Consider the following 22,563-nt stretch of genomic DNA (forward strand, 5'->3'; position numbering starts at 1 on the left):
ACGTATTCTTCCAGAGTCCAGCCCTGCCCTGCTCCTCTGGAGGCATCTCTTTATCCAGATCGACACCACCTTTTCTGATTCCACCTTCCCATATCAATTTGGTGCCACACCATGGTAGTTACCCTGCCTTTGCCATCTTCTCGCCTGTGCTCCAGTTTGGACTCTCCACCAGGAGAGGGGGGCCTTTAGCCTTTTTAGAGAAGAGAAACTGGCATTTCTTAAGCCAGAGCTCCTCTTTTGGTCTCCTGTGTGAAATATTCACAGCTCTTTAGCTAACCCAGGCCTGCTGTAGGTAGCAGAGTCAAACAAAAACAACAGCTGATTTCCCTTTCATGAGAAATTGTTCCAGTTCCAACCCTGCTGTAGTGTGTGGATGCTGCCTGCGCCTAATTCTCCGTGTACCTCTTTTCTCACCTGCCCCTCAGCACTCCCCATGGTGCAGGCCAGGCTCCTGCTCACCTCTCCTTTGCAGTCACAGGACTCTTAAAGGGAATATGATTGTTTTCTTTTGCCCAGGCTGTGTGTACATGTGCGTGTGCGTGTATGCGTGTGTTTGAAAGGCATTGTCCTATAGATATTTTTATAACCTGAAGCAATTACAGCTGTCAGCACAGAGACAAGCTGTGACAAGTTGATTTATGTGTACGGTATATGTGTATGTAAGAGGGGAGGGAGGGAGGAAGGCGAGGGAGATGGGAAAGTAGGTGGAGATGGGTGCTCATTAGGAATCTGCTTTCCAGGAGGCAGAAAATAGGTTGTTTCTATAAAGAACACAAATAATGAAATTGCTCTGACTGTCATCCCTTTTTCATTAACTTGGATATGTTGGGGAAAATACAATAAATCCAGCAGTTTTTATGATGCAATAGACAGGAGAGAAGATAAGCCACTAAATGTTGGTTATATTTAGTGATTAGGGGATGGGGAGGGCGTCGGTGTGATTTTGATCTTCACCTATTCAAACCACTTCAGTAAAGGGTTGGAAAGAAGTGGATTCTGCCTTGTTAATTGTGAGGGCCTCTCTGATCTTTCTCCACTTTCTAAACTTGCCTTTTTGAATAAAGTTTAGATCCCTGGGTTTGAAGAGCAGGTATGAAGTTGTGAGTGGCTTTTCTTTGTTCATCCTGAGTGGCACCTGAGCTCTGCTGGGTTTCCTTTCAGCAAATGCTGGGATGCTGCAGCTCAGCACTGTCCTTTCACGGCCAGAGACAAAGATGGTCTGACTGTCTTAGATCAACTGCATGCACACTGGTATAAACTGAACATCTTAAAGGGCCCGTAGGAAGAATTATTTTTCTGCCCAGCCATAATAATGAACTGGTGGCAGGCAAAGTGTATTAATAGAGCATCTTCTACCTTAAATGGATTTCTAAGTATTTTACTGTAGAGTTAATCATGTATGTAGGCCCCTAGGGAAGGCCTGTTGTTGTCATTATCTACATTCCTAGATGCAAAAACTAATGCTCATTTGTACCTACCTAGGAATTAGATGCAAAATCCAGGATTAGAATTTATCATGAAAGGAATCATCACTGCCATTCTCCAGCCTGCAGGGAAATGGCTCCAAAGACATGAGAAGTCCCTCTCCTTCCTCGTGGCCAGCCTTTGTTTCCACATGAGGCGGCGGGATTTACAAAGAGGGGTTGGTGGAGTGGGGAGAATGGGGGTGGTTAAAATGGTTGGATCATTAGAGGTGAGTCCTTAGGCTTTTGGGAAAGGAGAACCCCAAATTCAGCAAACTGAACATCAGAAAACAATATCACACTGTATGTCTGTTATCACATATCTTAACTTGGTGAAATCACTCAATTTCCTATTTCCACAACTTTCCATTGTAAAATGAAGATGAAATAGAGACTAGCAAGAATAAACTGGTGCTAAAATAGGGGAATTTTCCTCCTTTTCTTTTAAAAATAGAAGCAAAACTCTCGTTCTCTCTATAAATGTCACCCCCCTCCATAGTAAAGTCTTTTGTTTTGGCCATAAGTTGACAGTTGATTTTTTGGGGTGCTATATATCAAATGGTTCCCACTGGCCAAAAGTAGCAGATGAGTTTCCCCGAGAATTTATTATCAGAAAAAGTCACCAGAGGACAGCAGGGGAAATGGGTCTTATGATAGATTAATTAAGATCCTCAGTGTAATGTTGCTCAGCTTTTCAGGTTGATCACTTTCTAGTCAACTCCTGAAAGAGAAAAGCCAGCATGCTCAGTCTTTCCTTGCTACCCTGGAGTTTGGCTTCCGCACCTGCAAACCTGGCCTCAGTCCCTACCAATCGAAAGTAGTTAGAGTGAGGGGGATGTGACAGGTGAAATGCTTGTGTCATCCTAACACACGTGTTACATGAAAGTGGTGGTTGCTACCTGCGAGGTGCAAGGAATGTACGGTATTAGGACCCTTATAATGATTCCATCTCTTTGGTGTTGGCTAGATGGCTTTTCAGAAAGAATATTTTTCTATTATTTGACAGTATGTGTGTGTATATATATATATTTTTTTTTTCTAGCTATCTATTATCTATCTATCATCCATCTATCTATCTATCTATCTATCTATCTATCTATCATCTATCTATCTATCTATCTATCTATCTTCCTGGTTAGATTTTATAGAAAGTTGAGGGGAAAAAACAAGCCACTCCTGCCTCCTCTCTGTCCCCGGGGGAGAGTATGTGTCGGTGCAGGGAGCTCAGATCTGCAGTCCCTGAGAAGGCAGCATAGCAGTGTTAGCGCTGCTGTGTAGCCTGGGTCGCTGGGGGCTTCCCCCGCTGTTGCTCAGAAGCCAGGCCTAGGAAGGGGAATGCACCGCATTCCCGCTAGAGCTGAAGTTAAGGGAGAAATAAAAATGTAGGTACCCAGGGACCCATAGTATTTGGAGAGGGAAAGTGACAGGAATTGAGAGGAATTCAGTTTTCCCCCAGGCTTCAAAAATTGGAAAAACGCACCTATTAAGGTGAAATCAGCTCTGCAAGAGTGTGAAGCCCAGGAAACTTAGGAGTCCACTGCATGAATAAAGCCAGAGGCTCACACTCATTCATCTGAGTGAGCTCTTTTGAAGGGCTAGGATCTTTTAATGTCGACAAGACAAGGATAAAGAATGTAAGTCAGAACTTGATCAAGATTTCGATGCAATTTTGCCAGTTTCACACACTAAGAAGCTTCCGTCATTTTGCAGTTGTTTTGTATATGGAAGATCTCTATTTAGAATGGTTGCGTCAATTCTCTGGTGTTTTATACCAGCTTTTGTGGGTGGGAGATTGGTGGTGTGGGCATGGGCTACTGAATAGAAATGAAATTATTCTAAAACATCTTCCCAACACTCTACATGCTAATGGAATTAATTTGATAATTTTTAAGGTGCATGTATGCAAGCTACAGGGTTTGCCTTTCCTAGTTAATTAGTTTGTGACCTTTATTAAGATGTCTTGGGCTTATTAAAACTGCGTGGTAACTTTGCTTTCTTAATTTGCAAGTGACAGTTTTTCAAGGTGGGAAATGGTTAAATTCCTCGCTTTGGCTGGTGCACTGCAGCGGCGCAGCGCGGCGCGGCGGGGGTTAAGGTGGGCGCCCGCCCGAGCCCCGCGCCCGCCCGCCGGGATGAGCGCGCAGTCCGCCCGCTCGCGCGGCGCCGACACCGGAGAAAGTGGCGGTCAGTGATGGAGCTGCTGCCATGACAACCTCGGCGGTCGGGGCCCGTGCGCGTCGGGGCTGCTCCCGGGAGGAAGGCGGCGCGGAGGCCGGGGGCGGCCGCTGAGCGTGGCTTCCGCGCGGCGCCGGTGCCTGCCGGCTGCGCCTCGCTTTCCCCAGCGAGCGAGCAAAAGAGCGAGCAAGGGGCCGCCGAGGTCCGCCTCCGCCTGGTCGTCCCTGCCTTGGCCGCCACTGCGGCCACTTCCCCAGCCGAGAGCGGCTACGTCGCAGCAGCTGCAGCGCGCATTTCGGCTCCGAGGAAGTTGACCTAGGAGGCTGCGGCAGGATCCCCGGGGCCAGATCCGGCACAGCCGTCTTCTCCTCGCACACCCCCTGCTGCCTCCTGCGTGTTCTACTTTTCATCTCTGCTATTGTTACAGATTGTATTCTGCTGGCAATCCGTCCTCTGAAACTTACAAAGAAAGTGTTGGATTTCCCCTTGTTCGAACTGAGGGATTGCAGACCTTCTCTGCGTGGCCGGATCTAACCCACCCTCTGCCCCGCTTCGGGTACCAAAGTGCTTATTCCACTCCAAAGTGCCATGTCTGAACTGTTAACGGAAAGAAGGGACTCCTGAGACCTGCCCACACCTTTCACCTGCCTTGAGCTTCCCTTTTCTCGGCCACCTTCTGCGGCCGAAGCAGCACCGAGGAATCCCCCTTTGAATGTCCTCCGTGGAAACTGGTTCTCCGAGGCTGGAACGCTGAGGCTGGGTTTGGGAGAGGAATATTAGACTCGGAGGAGTCTGCGCGCTTTTCTCCTGCCCGCGCCTCTGGATCGCCGCTAGTTCACTGCTCAGTCCCTGTGCTCGCTCCCCCACCCCACCCACTTCCTGTGCTCGCCCGGGGGGCGTGTGCCGAGCAGCTGCAGGAGTTCTGGGAAGTTGTGGCTGTCGAGGATGGGGGTCTGTGGGTACCTGTTCCTGCCCTGGAAGTGCCTCGTGGTCGTGTCTCTCAGGCTGCTGTTCCTTGTACCCACAGGAGTGCCCGTGCGCAGCGGAGATGCCACCTTCCCCAAAGCTATGGACAACGTGACGGTCCGGCAGGGGGAGAGCGCCACCCTCAGGTAGGGAGCTGCCATTCTTCAATGACTTCACAATGATTTGAGAGGGGGGTGGGAAGAGAGGGGTAGGGGTGCAGGTGTGTGTACTGGAGCGGCACGCAGGATGGCTACTGATTTTTTGGGCTGCACAGTTGATGGATGCGCTGGATATACTCTGTCCTGGGAATGTTGGCGGTTTCATCGGGAACCTCTCAGAGGTTCAGGAGATGAGCTGTTTCCCCCAAAGCTGGCTTCCTTGGCTCAGAACTTGGGGAGCATGAGGGGCTGCTGGGCCAGGGAGTCCTTAAGATTGAGGACTGTGGCAGTCCCAGGCGGATGGCCATGGTGACTGGGGCCTGGATGGGGCTCAGTGTGAATGGTCTTCTCTGAAGTTGATGAGCCCCAAAGGACTCGTGTGGCTTCCTGTGAATTCCCTCACTCTGCCCAAGCCGCGGGGAGTGGCCAGCTGGGCTGCCTCACTCTGGCAGAGCTGCTGTTTTGTCCTGGGCCTAGCTGTGCCTGGGCTTTCCTGGGGGCCTTCAGGCCACAAACTGGTGGGCAGGATGTGCTTCTCCTGTTTGAACACCACTTTCTGAAATTGGAGTCATGGAGAGGAGTCTGATTTGTCTGTGGAAAGTATCATTTACTCTGGTTAACTGCGCTCCCTTGGTGCTGTTCACCAAAACAGTGTATGGAAAACTCACCCACCTAGCAGAAGCTGAGTTTCAGTGTTGAATCAGGTACTGATTGGCTTTTGGGGCCAAGGATTACAGGGACCAGAGGAGGAGGAGAGGAAGAATCTTGGTTATGTTTTGTGTAAAGTAGTGAGCGCCTATCTCCCTGGTCACCCTGCCTCCTGAAATGCTAGCTCAATTTCTACGCCTACAAACTGCATGCCCCCTGGGAGGGCAACACAGAATTAGTGGCTGTAGTGGAGTCTCACTCCCTGGAGTGTTATGAGAGTCAGCCCGAGGAAGGAGTTGAGAAGATGGATGGGAAGAATGATTTTCTTACGTCTCTTTGATTTAATATGCCCTCTTAAATAAAGTTTCCCAAACTGGGCCACTGAGCTAACCACAAGGCAACGTGGCGATATTCCCAGTTGCACATGAAGATTCTTGGTGCTGCTGTCCCCTCTTTAGCCCCCTGGTGACTGTTCTTCTACGATTGGATTGTTTGTGGATGGCCCACAGAAGGCAGTACCCACGGGAGAGAAAACATTGAGGAGGGGCATTGGCAGGACTTTGCCAAGGGAGTGTGGGTTTTAAGGATCCACACTGGGCCTGAGAATATCCCAAGCCCCTTTGTCTTTGGGGAGCTAACCTCCATTGCCCCAGTGAATTTCTAGTTGCTCCTTGCTTCCTGGAACCAACCTCTTCCATAAGGCCTTTAGGGACTATTGTGAACAAAGGTTAAACATCTAACTACCTCCCACCCTGAAATAACTGTACATCGGCTTTATGAAGGGATTTCAGGGGAACTCCAAGTGCGCTGTGATTGCAGAGTACTTGAGAGAAAAACAAAAATGAACATCTAAACCAATATAGTCAATGACATACAGTATTCTCTGGATGCCTCCTTTGTCCCTAAACTTTGGCTGCAAAGAATAACCCCCAACAGATAAAATAGAGACATCTGTACAGGGAGAACATTTGAGAAACAAATGGGATGATATCTTCAAGGAGAAGATGGAAGGTAGTCAGCTCTACACTGATTTGAAGATGAAGACATAGCAAAGGGCTCCTGACAGATGGTAGCCCCCATGTTGGAGAAACAATGAGGGGTATTGGACAGGCCAGGATCTGGTCCCCAGAAAGCAGCCCCTTAGGGTCATGAAAAACAGAACTCTCTAGAGAGTGGCACAGTTTAACAGATGCTCAGTCAGGGGATGGGCCTGGGTTAGTAGCTGCTTCTCTGCAAAATCACATTCTCATGTATTGCCTGGCTTATCTTTCTTTGTCTTTCTTTCCATGCATCTTTTTTTTTTGTCTCTTTCTGGGGTCCCTCTCCCTGTCTCTTTTAGGCACTAATGTTTGTTTGTATTTTTACGTATGCCATAGACACTCTGGCCTTGTTTGGGTGTAGATGAAGGAAATGGGATATGGTGAGGCTTCCTCTCGAGACCCAGCTCAGCTGTGGCATGAAAAGGACCTCCTGACACACCTGCCCTTCTGTGCCAGCCCTGGGCTGAATGTCTTCCTGACACCAGGAGGAAGAGCCTCCCAGTGAGCAGAGCCCTGCAGGGCAGGGATTAGAGCAACTGGAGTCTACCTGACACCCACCCATTGACCATGGGCCTGATTTAGGTTGTGAAGCGGGCAGCAGGTTCACCAGACAGCCTGCACAGAGGATGCTCCTGCCTCGGCAGAATGACTCTTATTCTTCTCAGGCTCTGATGCACTGGGACAAGGAAGTGCCGCCATGTTGGGGTGCCCTTGGGTGGAGTGGTAGCCCTTGAACCCAACACAGGCTCTGCATTTTGTACAGAGACAAGTCCGAGTAGTTTACATAAAATTTGCTAATTTTGCACCTGGCCTGATTTCAGGTTGCAACAATCTAGTGGTCCAGGGTTCTGGGTTATTTTATTTTTGCTGTTTTGTGTGTACATGTGGGTCTCTTCTTTTTTTCCTCCCTCCCCCCTCCCCTCCGTCCCTTCCTTTTTCTTGTTTCATTTAGCATGTGACCCAACTGCATAGAACCACACTCAGGGAGGCCCTGGGCACCGCTGCTGGGCCCCGGAGAGCCACAATCCACACTCCACATCACTGTGGGTGACAGTGACAGCGAGGCTTGTAGTTTTCTTCTCAACCAGCAGAGGACTTTTTGCTCTAATTTCATTTTATTCTGCTTTGTTCTCCCCAGTTTCGTTTTTGGAGGATCTTTTCCAGTCCCCAAAGAATGAATGCTTTCAGTAGCAGATTCTAATGTGAGGAAACTTTTAAAAAATGTTTGATTTCATCTAATTAACACTAATGATTCTTGTGGAGATATGGGGAAAACTTTCACCTGACATGCCATGGACAGCCTGAAAAAAATGTCAAACAATTTGCAGTCTCACTCGTTCTGCCCTCCTGCTGATAGTTTATATGCTTATTTTTTAGAAGGGTGAGGTTACATAAAACATAATGTGCAGTAATAATAATATTAACCCAGGTTTATTGAGCACTCACTATTTGTTAGGGAGTTTTCTAAATGTCTTATGTAATATCTCACCCATCATCCAGCCTCATGATGTTAACATTTAACCTTAATAAAAACCCTATGATGCAGGGGCTGTCATTATCCTCATCCCACAGATGAGGAAACTGAGGAACAGAGAGTTGACGTTTGATTAAGGCTACAAGATAGGAAGTTTTGAAACCATATTGTGAGGCATTAGTAATAATAATGTTCAAAAAGATGAATGTTCTTTCAGTTATTGGCCAGTTACTGTATGAAACATTTTGTACACATAGTGACATTTAATTCTCACAACTGCTCCCTGAACTAGACTTAATCATTCCCATTTTACAGATGAGGAAGCTGAGGCCCAGAGTGTGGAATGCGCCTGAAATCACACAAGGGGCAGGGCTGGGATGTTGACTTGGGATTTTGCTCTTCGACTTCATGCAAAATCTTTCCCCAGTGAATTCTTCCTCCTGATTCCTCCCTGGTACTAATCTCCCCACCACTCACTTCAGCTTGTACCTTGCGTTGTCCAACTCTCTGTCTTCTTTCTCCCTGCGGATTGGGGAGCAGCCAGCTCCTGAAAAGCAGAGACCGTGCTTTGTAATGCTTTGAGCACTGCGTGCTTCCAGATGTTTGTTTACTGGGCAGGTGAATTAAGTGACGATAAGCCGAACGTATCCCCGGCCTACGTCCAGTTTATCTCCTTACCACAGTTCTCTATCACTGTATTCTAAAATGCAACTGTGGTTAATCAGCGAAGGTTTATTGAGAGGTTCTTACATCAAAGGCACTGAGCTGGGTGTTGGGATGTGAAAAGACATGAGGCATGGACTTTGCACTCTGGGGTTTGGGGTCCAACTCAAAAGGCCAAAAGGTAGGCTGTGGACGAGAGATAATAACAGCCGAGGCGCGGTGCCCATTAACAAATGGTTGTTACAGGGTCAGAGAGGAGAACTCTCTCTCCCAGGGGGCGGGACCTGGCTCCTCTGAGGGAAATGCTGAGGAAGCCGTGAGGGCAGGAGAGCCTGAGGCGCCCCACAGTGGGGGTGCCGTTCATTAGAGGCCTTCAGGGAGTGTCCTCGGGTTGCTTGTCAGTTTAGATGACTCTGTGTTGTATTTCTGCAGATTCCCCAAATACTTCCTTGGGATCACCTGGAAAGTGAGCATTGGAGGCTGACTCCACATCTGGCGTGTATCTAGAATGTGGGCTTTGCCGCCGTGGGGTGATTTCATTTTGGGGAGGGATGAGTTAATAAAAATGTCTGAGAAATGTGCAAGATTAAAGTTGAGTTAGATATAGCAGTTCCATGGAATAGCACAGAATACTGTGGTTTTGATACTTGGGGAAGCCCGTGGAGTCCCCTTCCAGATGTTCGAGGCTGGGGCACGTTGTCTCACGTAAAACATGCAGCATTTCATTTTTAGGCAGATGGATCCTCTGTGAGCCTCTGCAGCTACTCCATGGCCTCTGGAGGAGAAAACTGTGCTTTTCTTCAAGTTCACATCCCAATACCTAGCACAGGACTTAGCCCACGATTTTTTCTAATAAAGTCTGAGCGACTGTCCCCCCCTTCCCTTCACATCCTCTGCAGTAGGTATCTGGCCTTCTTTCTATTTCACGAATACAGGGAACCTGCTCTTCCCATAGAGTCTATCCACTCCTGGTTCCCACTGTTGGGGATACTCTAGATCTCCCCCTGGACAGTTGTTGATCGCCTTGGCCTCAGCTCACACAGAAGCCTTGTGAGCTGAGGCTCACTGAAGCCTTTCTGGACGCTCCAGTGAAAATAATCCACTCCCGCTCCCACCCGTCTTATATTGGCAGGTCACCCTGGATTAGTTTTTCAGAGCAGTCATCTGTATCTGAAAGTGTTCCCTTTTTTATTTGGTGTGTGTTTATGATCTATTTTCCCCAACTGGACTGTGAGGTCCTTGAGGGCAGATACCTTCACAGTCTTATTCTCCACTGAGTAACAAACTCCCAGCATATAGAAGGTGCTCAGAAAACGGTGGCTGCATGAGCAAATGAAGGGCTCTCTCTGAGATCATGATCTTCTTCCCTTTGCCCTTCTCTGACCCTTTTCCTTAGTTGTCTTGTGGTGTCCTGGCCTGGACATGTCACAGTCCAGTCTGTGCAGCTGGGAGAGGTCTTCTGTGATGTGGGCCTGCTTGAGGATGTTACAAATACACACAGTAATTGAGCTGCTGTCTTTCTGTCTAGGACACAGGTGGGCTGTATCCGTTGCCTGTTACGTCATAGCTACACCCACCCACCCATGACACATGCCTTCTTTCTGCCAGGTCACTTGCCTACCCAGAACCTTTGGCGAAATGCTGCTGTCTGTTGATGGGGTCAGCCCCAGGAGGTCCTCAGGGAAAGGAGCAGTCCCCAGATGAGAAAGGGCACAGAGACACACATCTCAGCCCATCCTTCTTTCTCTGTTTGGCGTCTCCTGGCTGTGGTCGTCTTGTGGTGTAACTATTGATCTGTTGTTCATGAGTTAACTTGTTCAGAATAGCAATGCCACTCTGGAAACATGTGCTATTCCGACTGCCCCCCCCCCCCCGCCCCCCGGGCCTGAGATCGACTCCTGTGTGTTCACCTGCGGGGCCTGCCAGGCATCCAGCCGGTGGACCGTGGCTCCAAAGAGCATGCACAGATGGGGCTGCAGAGGGAGGCTCCTGGAAGCACACTCTGTCCGTGTATGGAGCCAAAAACTAAAATGGGAAAACGAGAAACCCAACCAACCATGGGGCAGAAGGAGAAGGAGTATGCCAGTTGTCAAGGGAACCTGGAGAAGGGTACAGTGGGACGGCCCAGGTCTCTAGTGCTCCTCACCTACAAGGGCAGGTGCTTTGCAGAAATGTTTCTTTTGTCTTTGGAAGGATTACAGAGCCCAGGGAGTTCCACCACCTGGGTTTACAGATAATGAGGCTAGTGACAATCCCTCTCACATGCACAAGGTCTTCTTTCTGGAAGGGTGGCAGGAAGCTGACACCCAGCCCACACTAGGCTGTGAGCCCCAGCCTAGGGCAACCTGCGCCTGAAAGAAGGCCCACGTTCTACTAAAAGCATCCTGCTGATTGTGTTTCTGAGGCAGTTGGCTAATGTTTATCCCCACAGTATCTCCTAGCTGCTGATTTTGTCTGGTACTGAAGCCTGCCTTCTTAGCCCTTATGCTGTCCCTGACATTGTTTGGGACAACTCCGTTTACTAGGTGTCAGGTGCTAAGCACTGTACGGGCAGGGGCTTGTTCAGTCCTCACAGCTGTTCCACAAGGTGGGTGCACTGACTTCTCCAATTTTATAGATCCAGAAACCCAAATGCTTGAGAGGCCAAGTAGGCGTTTTCCCAAGTCATGCAGTCAGACGGTGGCTGAGCCTGGGGCTTGGAACGAGTTATGTCTGATCTCTAGGCTAGTTCTCTTTTTTACCATAGGGATTTTTTCATTCTGTAACTTCTTCATTGCCAAGTTCTTCTCTTCCCAGAAAGTGAATTTGGTTGTTTTTCCTTGTACTGGAGTGCAAGAATCTTTTTCCCTGCAAGTATTTTAGGAATGGGGGCTGGGGGTGTTTAAGGTTTTGCACGGTCTAAGCATGGAGACGCAGAGATGCCCCACTGGCCTCTAGACATCCTTTTCATCGGAGAAGCCTAGACTCTCCATGGTTTGTTCAGAGTAAGACCGTCATTCCCGTTCTTCCACCGACCTTTGCTGCAGACACCAGCAGTCTTGGACTCTCAGAGAGAGTTAGTGGTTTCTCAGGTACTGTCCTGCATTTAACTGGCGTGGGACATCGAGCAAATCTGGGTGGAAACACAGCTCTCTGAGTAGCCTGAAAGCCCGTACATCTGGATGTCCCGGCAGAGGGGGCAGAGCAACCGAAGCGGGACCCACACGTTTCCTTCTTTGTTGTTGTAGAAATAGGATCATTGGCATCTCTCTTGGGGAATCTTTCAAAAATGCAATTAATATTAATAGCATATTTATTCTAAGTTTAGAGTCTCCACTGGTGGGTAAAATATAACATTATCTTTATATTATTTGAGGTCAGTTTGCTTCCTCGGGAGCAAGTGGATGGGTTCACACTCTGCAATAGAATGCTGATAAAAAATAAATAGTACCATTAGCACCACAAAGATGGCCAAACAGAACTATTTTTTAAGGAAATCAAGAGTTGGTTGGATTTAGAATGTGATCTCAAATTGCATGTGTGAGGAGGGGAGTAAGCACTAGGAATGTTTAATGGAAGAGTCAGGGATGGATTCAAAGATCTCCAACAAGCGAGACTTTGCTAGCTCACAGCCGGCGGGTGTGCTGGAAGGAAACCAGACTGGCAGGCAGGATTCTGTTAACCCTGAAGCAAGTTCGCCCTCTGTGAGAACTTGGGCAACTTGTTTTAATCTCTATGTATAAAGAGGACAGTTATTACCTACCTCAAATCATTGTTTCAGGTTAAAATGAATAATGGACATAAAGCTTAGTGTATAATCATAACTTTCTTTTCACATTCATGTATATACATATGCATGTGTATGTGTATATAATATTCACACATCTTGCAGGTTCCATTATAAAGTATTGTAGCTTAAGCACCCATTAGCTCTACTTTGATAGACATAGTACATCGTGCTTCTGAGAGATCTTGAAGACAAGCATGCCTCTTTGTCTGCCTGTGATTGTACTTTCCTGTGTTTCTCTCATACATCTGTTTAGATTCTAGGCATCTTCTTCAGTTCAAATAACTTCTTGAGCTATTTCATGTCAGAGAGGCAATGAGAAGCTGGGTATTTTTTAATTTTCTTAACAAGATTGTTGCATAGCAAGTTATGACAGTTCATGGCTCTGAAGATGAATTTCTTAGCAGAACAAACTATACAGGAGGTTCTGTGGGGCCAAGTTATCTGAAAAAAAATATGGCGGGGTCAGGAATGTAAATATACATTTAGAGTTGATAGATCCCTTTTCCTCGGAAGGTCGATTTTTCCATGATAAGCCACTGGAGTAAGCAGGCAAAATGAGGGTAAGGATGCCACTGTTCGCAGGGTGCAGCCCCCAACGCTTTACTGTTCTCTGATCACACTTTCCTTTCATTCATGTGTCCTCTGCATGGAGAATCTAGTGCAGGGCTCGCATGGAGATGGGGAAAGTAGGTAGAAAAGAAAACCTCTCTGTATTTGGCACTTTTTCTTACAGGCAAGTCTGGGGCAAGGCTAGTATGCCTGGCGTCAGGCGCTGATCCCACAACACACTGATGGAGCCACAAAAAGAGCCTTTTCCCTCCAGCCCTGTGGCTGGGGTTTACACTGGCATGGGTTACGTAGAGCAGTTTCAGCCTCGCATGATCTGTGTTCCCCAGATCTCATTGTCCACGTGGTTATGTTGTTTGGGTTTATATGGGTGCATTTGGCCAACTTGCTGTCTTGTCAGTGTGAGATATTTTAGCTTTGAAAGCTTTTAGGGGGTTAGAATTGTCTTATAAAATGAACATATAAGTTAATCTTACAATATTGCTGATGGTTTTTGAAAATAATAAAATTTTTAATGAAAACAGCATCAACCACTAGACTGAAAATGGAAAAGTGACAAAATTGAAATTATCCTTCAGACAAAGGTTTGTTTGCCCCATGGAGGCACAGGGAGCTACAACTGTGTGAAAATGATTTCTTGATCTTGTCTGGCTTTTCAGACAGACTATAGTGTAGTGGATAAATGGGAGAGTGCTTTTACACTTAGAATAATCATCTTTGGGAAAATTTACTCATCAGGAAAGCTGAATCCCAAATAGTTCTCACCAGTAGGAACCTATGAGGGAGAAAGTAAGACATGCAAACTGTATTTCATTAGGCACAATAGTTATACCTGAACACTGGAAAAAGCAACACTTTGGTGTGGTGGGGTGAATTGTGTCACCTCCCTCCCTTCCATACACACAAAGAAATTAGAAAGAAAAAAACAAACGTTTGTTGAAATCCTAACACCTAGTACCTCGTTCTGTGACCTTATGGGGAAGCAGGGTCATGGCAGATGCAAGTAGGTATTTATGATGACTTTATGTTAAAGTATGGTGGCTGCCTAATCGATATAACTTGTGGTGTCCTAATAGGGAGATGACAGCATGGTGGCAGAGTAGACACACAGGGAACTACCATGTGGTGATGAAGAAGGGGGCAGGAGTCATGCCGTTGCTAGCCAAGGAATGCCAAAGACTGCCAGCGACCTACCAGGAGCTGGTCGGAGGCAACGAAGGATTCTGTCCCTCAGGCTTCACAGAAAGCACGTCCTGCTGACACCTGCATGTCAGAGTCCTGGCTTTTTGAACTGTGAGGTGGTGCATGTCTGTGACCTTAAGCTATGCAGTTTGTAATGCGCTTTGACCGCAGCCCCAGGAAGCTGACACACTTGGGAATTACTGTTTTCTTAAATAAGCATCCCATGTAAAGGACCGCTGAAAGGCCTGAATAGACCATCCTCTCACCCACCATGACAGGAGCTGCTGCAGTGCATGGAGGGGTGTCAGGGCTCTGAACGCGCTTGGTGTGTGTGTTCGGTCCTGGTAGTGATTTTCCAGCCTCGTTTTACTGCACTTCACTTTATCGTGCTTCACAGATGCTGCCTCTTTTTTGCAAATTGGAGGCAAGACCCTGAACCAACAAAAACTCCTCTCTCACTGTGATACTGGCCTTGTGGTCATCTGGAATCGGACCTGCCGTGTCTCTGAGGTGCACATGCATCTAGGAGGCTGGTCTGGCATGGAACTGATTATCCTCTTTTGCTTAAGAGGCAAATGGGGCAAACCCTATTGTATCTTATTTTCAGGTTATCTGTGTTACCTCAGAAGTCAAAGACCTTCCTGGCCATGGTTCATGGTTTAGGTTCTTTTTACCCGTATGGTCCTCCTGCACACCCAGTAATCTGGCACAACAGCAAGCATTTCTAGATTCTCCAAACATTTCTACTGTCTGGTCTTTATGACTTGTTACCAGCAACATCTTTCTGCCTCCAGTCCCTTTTCTTCTCTGAATGGTAGTTTTTTTTTCTTTCTCTTAAGCTGAAACCTGGCTATTTCCTGGGTTAGTTCCATACCTGTATTCTGCTTACCAGCAGGCCTGGAAGTTTGACGGTTGTTCTCCTTGCTACCCTGTGACTGCGGGACACTCCTTTTCCATCTTCCTCAAAATCCCCGGTTACACCAGCGTGCACACACATTGCCCGGAGCCCCTTTCTTGCTGCTGTCCTCTGCTCTCTCCTGACCAGTCTCTGTCACTCCGGAGCTCCAGGCTGCACCTCTGGTTGTTGATCTGCAGATCAGTGTATGACTCAGACATTTCAAACTCAGTGCCTCGAAACCAGCGCTCATAATGGGAGCCCCCGCCAGGCTCCTTGCCAGCCCCCCAGAACATATCTGCCCTCAGTCTGCCCTCTGTCTGCCGTCTGTCTGCCCCTGTCTTAAGAATAGGCCTGGCCATTCTTCTAGCTGTTCACACCTAGAATGTAATAGATAACCAACCTTCCTTCCTTCCTTCCTTCCTTCCTTCCTTCCTTCCTTCCTTCCTTCCTTCTTCTCTCTCTCCATCTAACTCATCAGTAAATCCTGTTTGTCTTTACTTTTAAGATATATCCCGAATCAGACCACTTTCACCATCTCAAACACTGCCCCCAAAGCTAAGCTGTCACCAGCTGTCCCCTGGACTATCCCAGTAGCATCTCATCTGGTCTTTCTTCCACTGCTGCTACGCGCCAGAGTCCATGCTCCAAGTAGCAGCCTGAGTGAGTTGTCACTTAAGAACATAAATCAAATCACATCACTCTCTACTCCAAACCCTACAGTGGCTTCCAGTTGTATTTGGAATGAAATGCAAACACTTCAGTGCTACAAAAGACTTTGTATTACTTGGTACCTGCCTGTCTTTGGTCATCTTCCTGCCCTGCTCATGAGGAGACAGCTCACTGAACTTCTCTGTTGTTCCTTGAGCCTGCTGAGTCCACTTTTTCCTGAGGAAATGCCCCTTGCTTTTCCAGGACCCACTGCAGTGCCGAACTGGGGGATCCTTCATGGCTGTGCTCAAACACCCCATTCTCTAATAAGAATTGTAGACAATGCTGTTGGGTATAGTTATGCCCACCCCCCATATCACTCTGTCCCTTACTGAAATTTAATTTTTTTCATAGCCCTCAACAATTAGAAAACTCTGGTATTTATTTATTACTTATCAGCTCTTCCACAAAATGTAAGATCTTTTGGGCCATGGACTTTATTGCCCTCATTTATAGTGGTGAAGTTACTGCCTAGAATATGGGATATATTAAGTAATATTTGCTGAGTGAATGAAAAATTTATTAGGAATAATAGCAAGCTATTAATAGTGAAAATTATTAATTTTTCATTAGAAAGCGGAGACCCAGGCCTCTCTCTGACTTGGCATGCATTAGGGCGTTCTCAAACAGAGCTCAGGTGGGGTGTGTGTCACCTAGCATTGGTTTGTCCTCCAGGACGGTGACCGGAGCTGCACACACAGGTGGGGATCCCTGGGACAGGCTGACACACTTCATAAAATCCACATAGGCAGAATCTAAAGGACCTTTAAATTTCTGCCTTCTCAAGAGGGCTTAGAGAAAATCTAATAAACACTTGAAAATAAGGATTAGTTTCTAGCTCAAGGCCTACAAACTTGGGGGAAGGGAAGGAAGCCAGAGTTAGGGAAGAATTGGGCTGTGGGCCTGAAATTTATTATTCAGTGTCTGCTATTTTATTTTAAACGTGTTTATTAAAGGAATTTTACTTGAAGGCTGTACATGGAAAGCCTAGAACCAGAACCCTCCCTGGGGTTAGATCCTGGTTCCACTACCTCCCAGGTATGTGACCTTGAGCACATGGATAAATCTCACTGTGCCTCACTTTTGCCTGTGTTTAAAGGAACTAATGATAGGAACACTTAGCCAGGAGTGAAATACGAAGTATTTAGGACAGTGCCTGGCACTCAGTGTATGTTAGCTTTCACAGCTAGGGAGGGACCAGGCAGGAAGTGTATCTGCTGTGGGCAAACAGCAATGCTTTGAAGCTCAGGACCCTGGGGGGAGCATTGCACAGCGATACCTTGAACAGGAAGTGTGCTGCCATAGGTGCAAATTCTGCAGCGACACAGGCATCTTTGTGGAGGAATGATTTGGAAAAATCTTGGCAAGTGTCATTGTTTTTGGAATGTGAGCAGTGGTCCAGGACTACGGTGACCTGCGTTTTAGTCCAGGATCTGTCTGAACTCACTGCAGGATGCTCATAAAACTAGCTCATCTAGGCTGAAGTTTCACTGTTTCTGAAATAAAAAAGTAGAACATGATCTGTACTGCGCTGCTCAGTTCTTTACAGTTGAGGAAGGAGTCTTAGCTATTTAAAAATACATGTTGTTTATTCTCGTCCCTAGGCAGAAAGCTTGATTGTGTTTTCCAGCCCCTTTTGAATTTGGGTATGGTCACGTGACAGAGTTCTACCCATAGGAATGTTATGTACGGATTGGCCCACAGAACACTCCCAGATGAACTACTTCATGCTGTTTCTCCTTACGCCATCTGGATGTTGATATCCAAAATTACCTTGGAAACTGGTGTCCTATTTGGCAGAGGCTCAGGCAGCCAGGTTGTGGAATGCCTACACAGGCTGACCCAGAACCCCGTCTGTTAGATCACTGCATGAAGGAAAAATACACTTCTATAGGGATAGGCTTCTGGGAGGTTGGAGTTCATTTGTTAGTGTAGCCAGCACTAACCTATGCACTTCAACACCACTCTTATTATTCATATTTTCTGGTTTCAACTGCATAGAAATACGCAGATGTGTTTTTTTAAATCTACACTTAAGCATTCATTACAATTTCTTGGCAAGGCTTTTGGTGATTTTTTATATGGGTCCATCTGTACATTGGAACCATGACCTTTTCAAACTGAAGTTTCAAAGGTTTGATTTTCATCTGCTTGACTTTCTACATCTCTGAACTAAGTAAGATGTCTGTGTTACCCTGCACGCAGGTGAAAACCAGGGACAAAGAAGAGTTTTACCTGGGAGTAAATGTGCGCATATCCACAGTAGAGCCAACTGAAGACATGCTATAATGAGTGAAATACCTCTGAGGTGACAAATTGCTTATTGATTGGCTGGAGGGGTCTTACTTAGTGCAACCTTTTGTGGCAGGGATATTCCAATATTTGGTATTTTCATTGACACACAGTAAAGACACAGATGGGATGAGTTGTCAGCTTATTCTTAAAAACATTGAAAATGAAGAGAGAAAACCATTGTCAGAGGTCAGAGTTTAGAAGAGCAAGCAGGTGGTGGGGTCGTCCTGTGTGCATGTGGCTACAGGGGATGGAAGGTGTGAACAGGGAGGGGGAAGGCAGCTGTGTGTAGGGATCTACCATGACCCCAGGCAAAGCAGAGACATGGAGGCTTTGGGGTTTGCTGGGAGTCAGGGACCTTGTTTTATTTATTTCCTTGTTGTCTGAGTATGCTGCAGAGTACCTGGCACTTGATAGGAGCTTAGTGTGACCTTAAAGAATACATGGGTGCTCCGTCACATGTCACTTCAGCACTACTTACTATGCATCTGGTTCGTGCCAGGCACTGTTCTAGGCATTGAGTTCCTCTCCTCACAGAGCGATTTGTAGTGAAGGGAGACTGAGACTGTGGCCTCACATATTGATAAAAAAGCGTCTTCTCCTAGCATGCAGCTTGCCTGGACCCAGTAGGAATAGGTGACCTTCCCCAGCCTGACCAGTCAGTCTAGGACTTGTGGTTGGAGAGACGAAGCTGTGCTTTTTCAATTCTCCCCACCCAGATCCCTTGGGCAGCACCCACCTGCATAAATGCACCCAGCAGGCCCCAGCTGTCAGTCAGGGCAAAAGTAGGCAAAGCATTGTGTCAGAAAGTAAAATGTGGGTAAGGGGCAGCGTAACCTGGGCTGTGGCAAGAGGGCCGTTCACAGGGTGGTCTGTCGGGAGTCTGAAAGTAGGGGAGAGCCCTGCAGAACAAACATTCTAGGCCAAAGAATCAGCCAGTTACATGACCTATTAAAAGAAGAGCAGGGCAAGAAGGAGGCAGTCTCAAAATGGAGAAGGGTAAGGAGTGAAACGAGATGGCGTGGGGCCTTGGGTGATTGTGAGAACTCATGTAACATGGAAATTAAGGAACAACTGATGGTAACAGCCCAAAGAATAGCAGATGAGAAATACGTTTAAACTCTCGCATAAACAAACACACACCTGTATCAACGGTGTTTGCTGTGTGGAAATGCCTGGTGGTTTCCATGGGTATGTTTGTGGGCAGTGGCAGCCATCTGGCTTCGTGGCAGCGGGCGTCTGGGGCCGGCCCCCTGCCACACACACATCTAGCCGTGGGGTCTGGTGTTTTCCAACCAAAGTATCTTTCTTCTTTGGTCTGTTATCCTTTGTCATTTTTTATTTATCACATCTCAAAATTATAAACATTTAAATTCTGAATAATATCCAGTTTGATGTTTTACCTGTTGCCATTTCCAGGATATTTCATTGTGAAATTAGGCCAGCATTTTAGCATCGTGTGTGGATGTGTGGATGTGTATCAACAGACACATATTTGGAATTAATGGGCCTATAGAAATCGGAGATGGATTAGGCCTAATGAGCTGTTCAGAAGAATTATTTAGCACATATTTCATATCTCTATTCGGTAATCAAACCTACACACTGTGTATGCTAAGAAGGTGAAGTAGTTTTTCTTTCTTTCACTCCTTGAATTATTTCCATTTGTGCTTGAAAATTCAACATTTCACCCCTAGAGCATTTTGCACCAACTTTATTGAGCATGCAGTTTGACATTTCCCTGCCTGTAGGGTTATCTTTGGTATTGGAAAAAATGGTTGCTTTGATTGTTATCATTATTATGTAATTAGTAATTGGTGCCTGGCTCCAAGGGCCCCACTGGGATGCTGGGCTGGCTGAGACCAGGTGGTGGGGTCATCGGAGACTACGCCCTGCACTGTCCCCATCCTTCTGTCCCCCAGGGAGAGAGCTCTGACCCTTCTTGCGTACTGGATGGAAGACTTGGAGAGGTAGCCAGATGAGAGGTTTAGATGCATGTATTTTTTGAATTTTTATTGCGTATGGATGATGTCCCTACTGCCTTTTGTTTTTGTCTAAGGTGTATTAGAACTGGAGGCCTTCCTGCTGGAAGACCAGGTGCACTGGGTTATTGCCCACTTTGGTTCATGTTATTTCTTTAAGCATGCATTTTCAGTAGACCTTCTACTGCTACTCACAACACAGTTCTCTCTGCTGACTGGAAGGAAGAAGGAATGGAAGGTGGGATACTTGCTAGGATGGAATTTTACCCAGAGAAGGACTGACTTTTTAAAGCGATAACGGAAACATGAAATTATGGGACTTAGAGGAAGCCCCAGAGCGGGGCTAATACATTTCAGCTCCCAACACTCCAGTGCCTGGCCTGGGAATTTTCTTTATGGCTGGGTCAGATTCAGTACATGAATACAGACCCTAAACACATGCACTCAACTTTTGTTAGTCTACATAAAGTATGCTCATTGAGAATGTCTTCAGTGGTGGGAGAAAGATTCTGGGGTTGGGGCAAATTGGAGCTCAAGCTTGATGTGTAAAATTATTCACTTCTGTGAGCCTTTATTTTCTTGCCTGTGAAATGGGGCTAAATAATACCTTCATATCTGCCTGACAGAGTTGTTGTAAGAATGAGATATAATAATAAAACCAAACACAGTATCATTAGTAGCATTTAATGGGGACCTATTATTCCGTGACAACTGCTTTACCTGAACTATATCATAATTATTTATAATAATTACATAAGATGACATGTAAAAGCTTGAGAATTGTACCTGGCACATATTAGGCATTAATAATACATAAATTAGCATAAAGGAAGTTAAAACTGCTTATCTTGGAGAGAAGATGATGGAAGAAGGGTGCTCTTACTCACATCCTGGCTCTCGCAGAATTTGCAGACACAGGCCTCTTCCAGGGCCTTTTTGACCTGTGCTTTGTCCCACCACAAAGGGACCCTTCACCTGCCCCAACACCGCACTCTCTGTGGCTTACTGAGCATGCTTGCCTTTTCCACTCCTTCTCTCCTGCTCTTTCCCTCCTCTGTCCCACACACAAGTCTGTGGAAATCCTACACAAATCATACATCTCACTCTCCCCATGTGCTTTCCTATTGGAACAATGCTCTTATTCATTTATGTGCCCGTAGTTCATTGTTAACAACCACTCACTCGTTTATTTAACAAATAATCATTCAACACCTCCTAAGTGCCAAGTTCTAGACCCAGGGCCGTGAGGAGACAGCGAGCAAAGATGTTTTCTAAGGTCAGGTCAGGCAGCGTTGCCAACTCTGAAGAGGACAGCAGGCAGAAGGGGCACTGGGAAATGAAGAGCAGGCACTCATTTCAGACGCACTGCTGGGGAAAGGTCCGTCTGAGGCGGGGCCTTTGAGTGAGCTGATGAGGGAGGGAGTGAGCACCTGCGGGTTTGGGGGAGGGTACTCCAGGCAGAAGCAGAGACATGCGAAGACATAAGGGTGGGTGCATCCTTGGCTTACACAGATGTGGAGAGGAGGCAGAAGCTCAGGCCGAACCCCCTGGTCATGTGACTACTTAGGATTTTTATTCTTAGTATTATGGAAGCCACTAGAGCAGTTTGATAATTTTGGCTGTTGTATGTTAACATTTCTTATTAATTTTTCTGTATTTTGTTATTATTTTTATGTCCTATCTGTATTTGATTTGAAGTTCTCTAAAAACAAAGACCATATTTGCTTTGTTTCTTTGTATCACTGATAAGACAGAGACCTTGGCTGGGTAAGGGAACCTCCCCTGAGCTCCCACAATTGCCTGAGCCACTCCTCTGATCAGCACTCACTGTAGCACATGGAGAATCCCTGTCTCTCTGGGTCTGGTGAGGCTCGCACGGATGCACAAAGTGTGAGGCCACTTTCAGTTATTACATTGCAGGGGTTTCCCTGATGGGTGGTAAAATTCTCCTGGAGCACAAGCCCCTCGGCTCCTTGGGTGAATAAACACTGTGCCGTCCTGAGACTTTTGTTTTCATCGATGGTCAAGAGCTCAGCCGCTCTGTTAGGCCCTGCTGCTCATGGTCTTGTGAAGGTGGAAGCTGATAAAATGTCCGGAAAGTGTGATTTGTAGCAAAGGCTTCAGCAGAGAGATAATAAACTGTTACTCTGTTCTTATCTTGATATTTAATTGAACAAATCTGAATTACTTTTTAAAAGTAAATAATTACTGTTTATTTCACTTTGCTACGGTTGCCTTGGCTGATGCGAGGTTGTCTGTGAACTGTACAGGGTGTGCGGATGGTGTTTGTGGTCTCTGTTTCACAGTGATTACTGCGGAGTTGTGAGTAACATATTAATTAAGCATACTCCTATTTTTAATGGAGTATGTTTATAGCTCCTGTAAATGCATTTTGAACTATTCTGTTAATTCTTCATTTTTATCACCAAAATCATTTCTCCAGAAAGTGGGAGTCGGGAGGACAGGTAGTGATGCGGTTTCGGTGAAGCCAGGTGGCCATCGATGAAGAATGTGTATTACTTGTTACCCTACGATTGGCCCCTTTTCTCTGTGTTCAGTCTCGACCTGCTGGCCTCTC

At 46.6% G+C, this 22,563-nt stretch overlaps 1 protein-coding gene across 6 annotated transcripts in view; it reads left to right on the top strand.

Moving 5' to 3' along the window:
• NTM (neurotrimin) overlaps positions 1-22,563 on the top strand; it is a 944,650-nt gene that overhangs the window by 534,146 nt on the left and 387,941 nt on the right. For 2 of the 6 annotated variants that reach the window (XM_028528357.2, XM_036014146.1), the window contains exon 2: positions 4,666-4,750. In XM_028528357.2, coding sequence (XP_028384158.1) covers positions 4,666-4,750 — 85 coding nt within the window. Of the gene's footprint in view, positions 1-3,021; positions 3,098-3,642; positions 4,751-22,563 lie in introns of those variants that run through there. The other 4 variants (XM_028528355.2, XM_028528356.2, XM_028528354.2 and 1 more) reach the window with 3 other exon arrangements.

Source organism: Phyllostomus discolor, chromosome 13 (genome assembly GCF_004126475.2).
Source record: "Phyllostomus discolor isolate MPI-MPIP mPhyDis1 chromosome 13, mPhyDis1.pri.v3, whole genome shotgun sequence".
In the NCBI taxonomy this organism is placed as follows: domain Eukaryota; kingdom Metazoa; phylum Chordata; class Mammalia; order Chiroptera; family Phyllostomidae; genus Phyllostomus; species Phyllostomus discolor.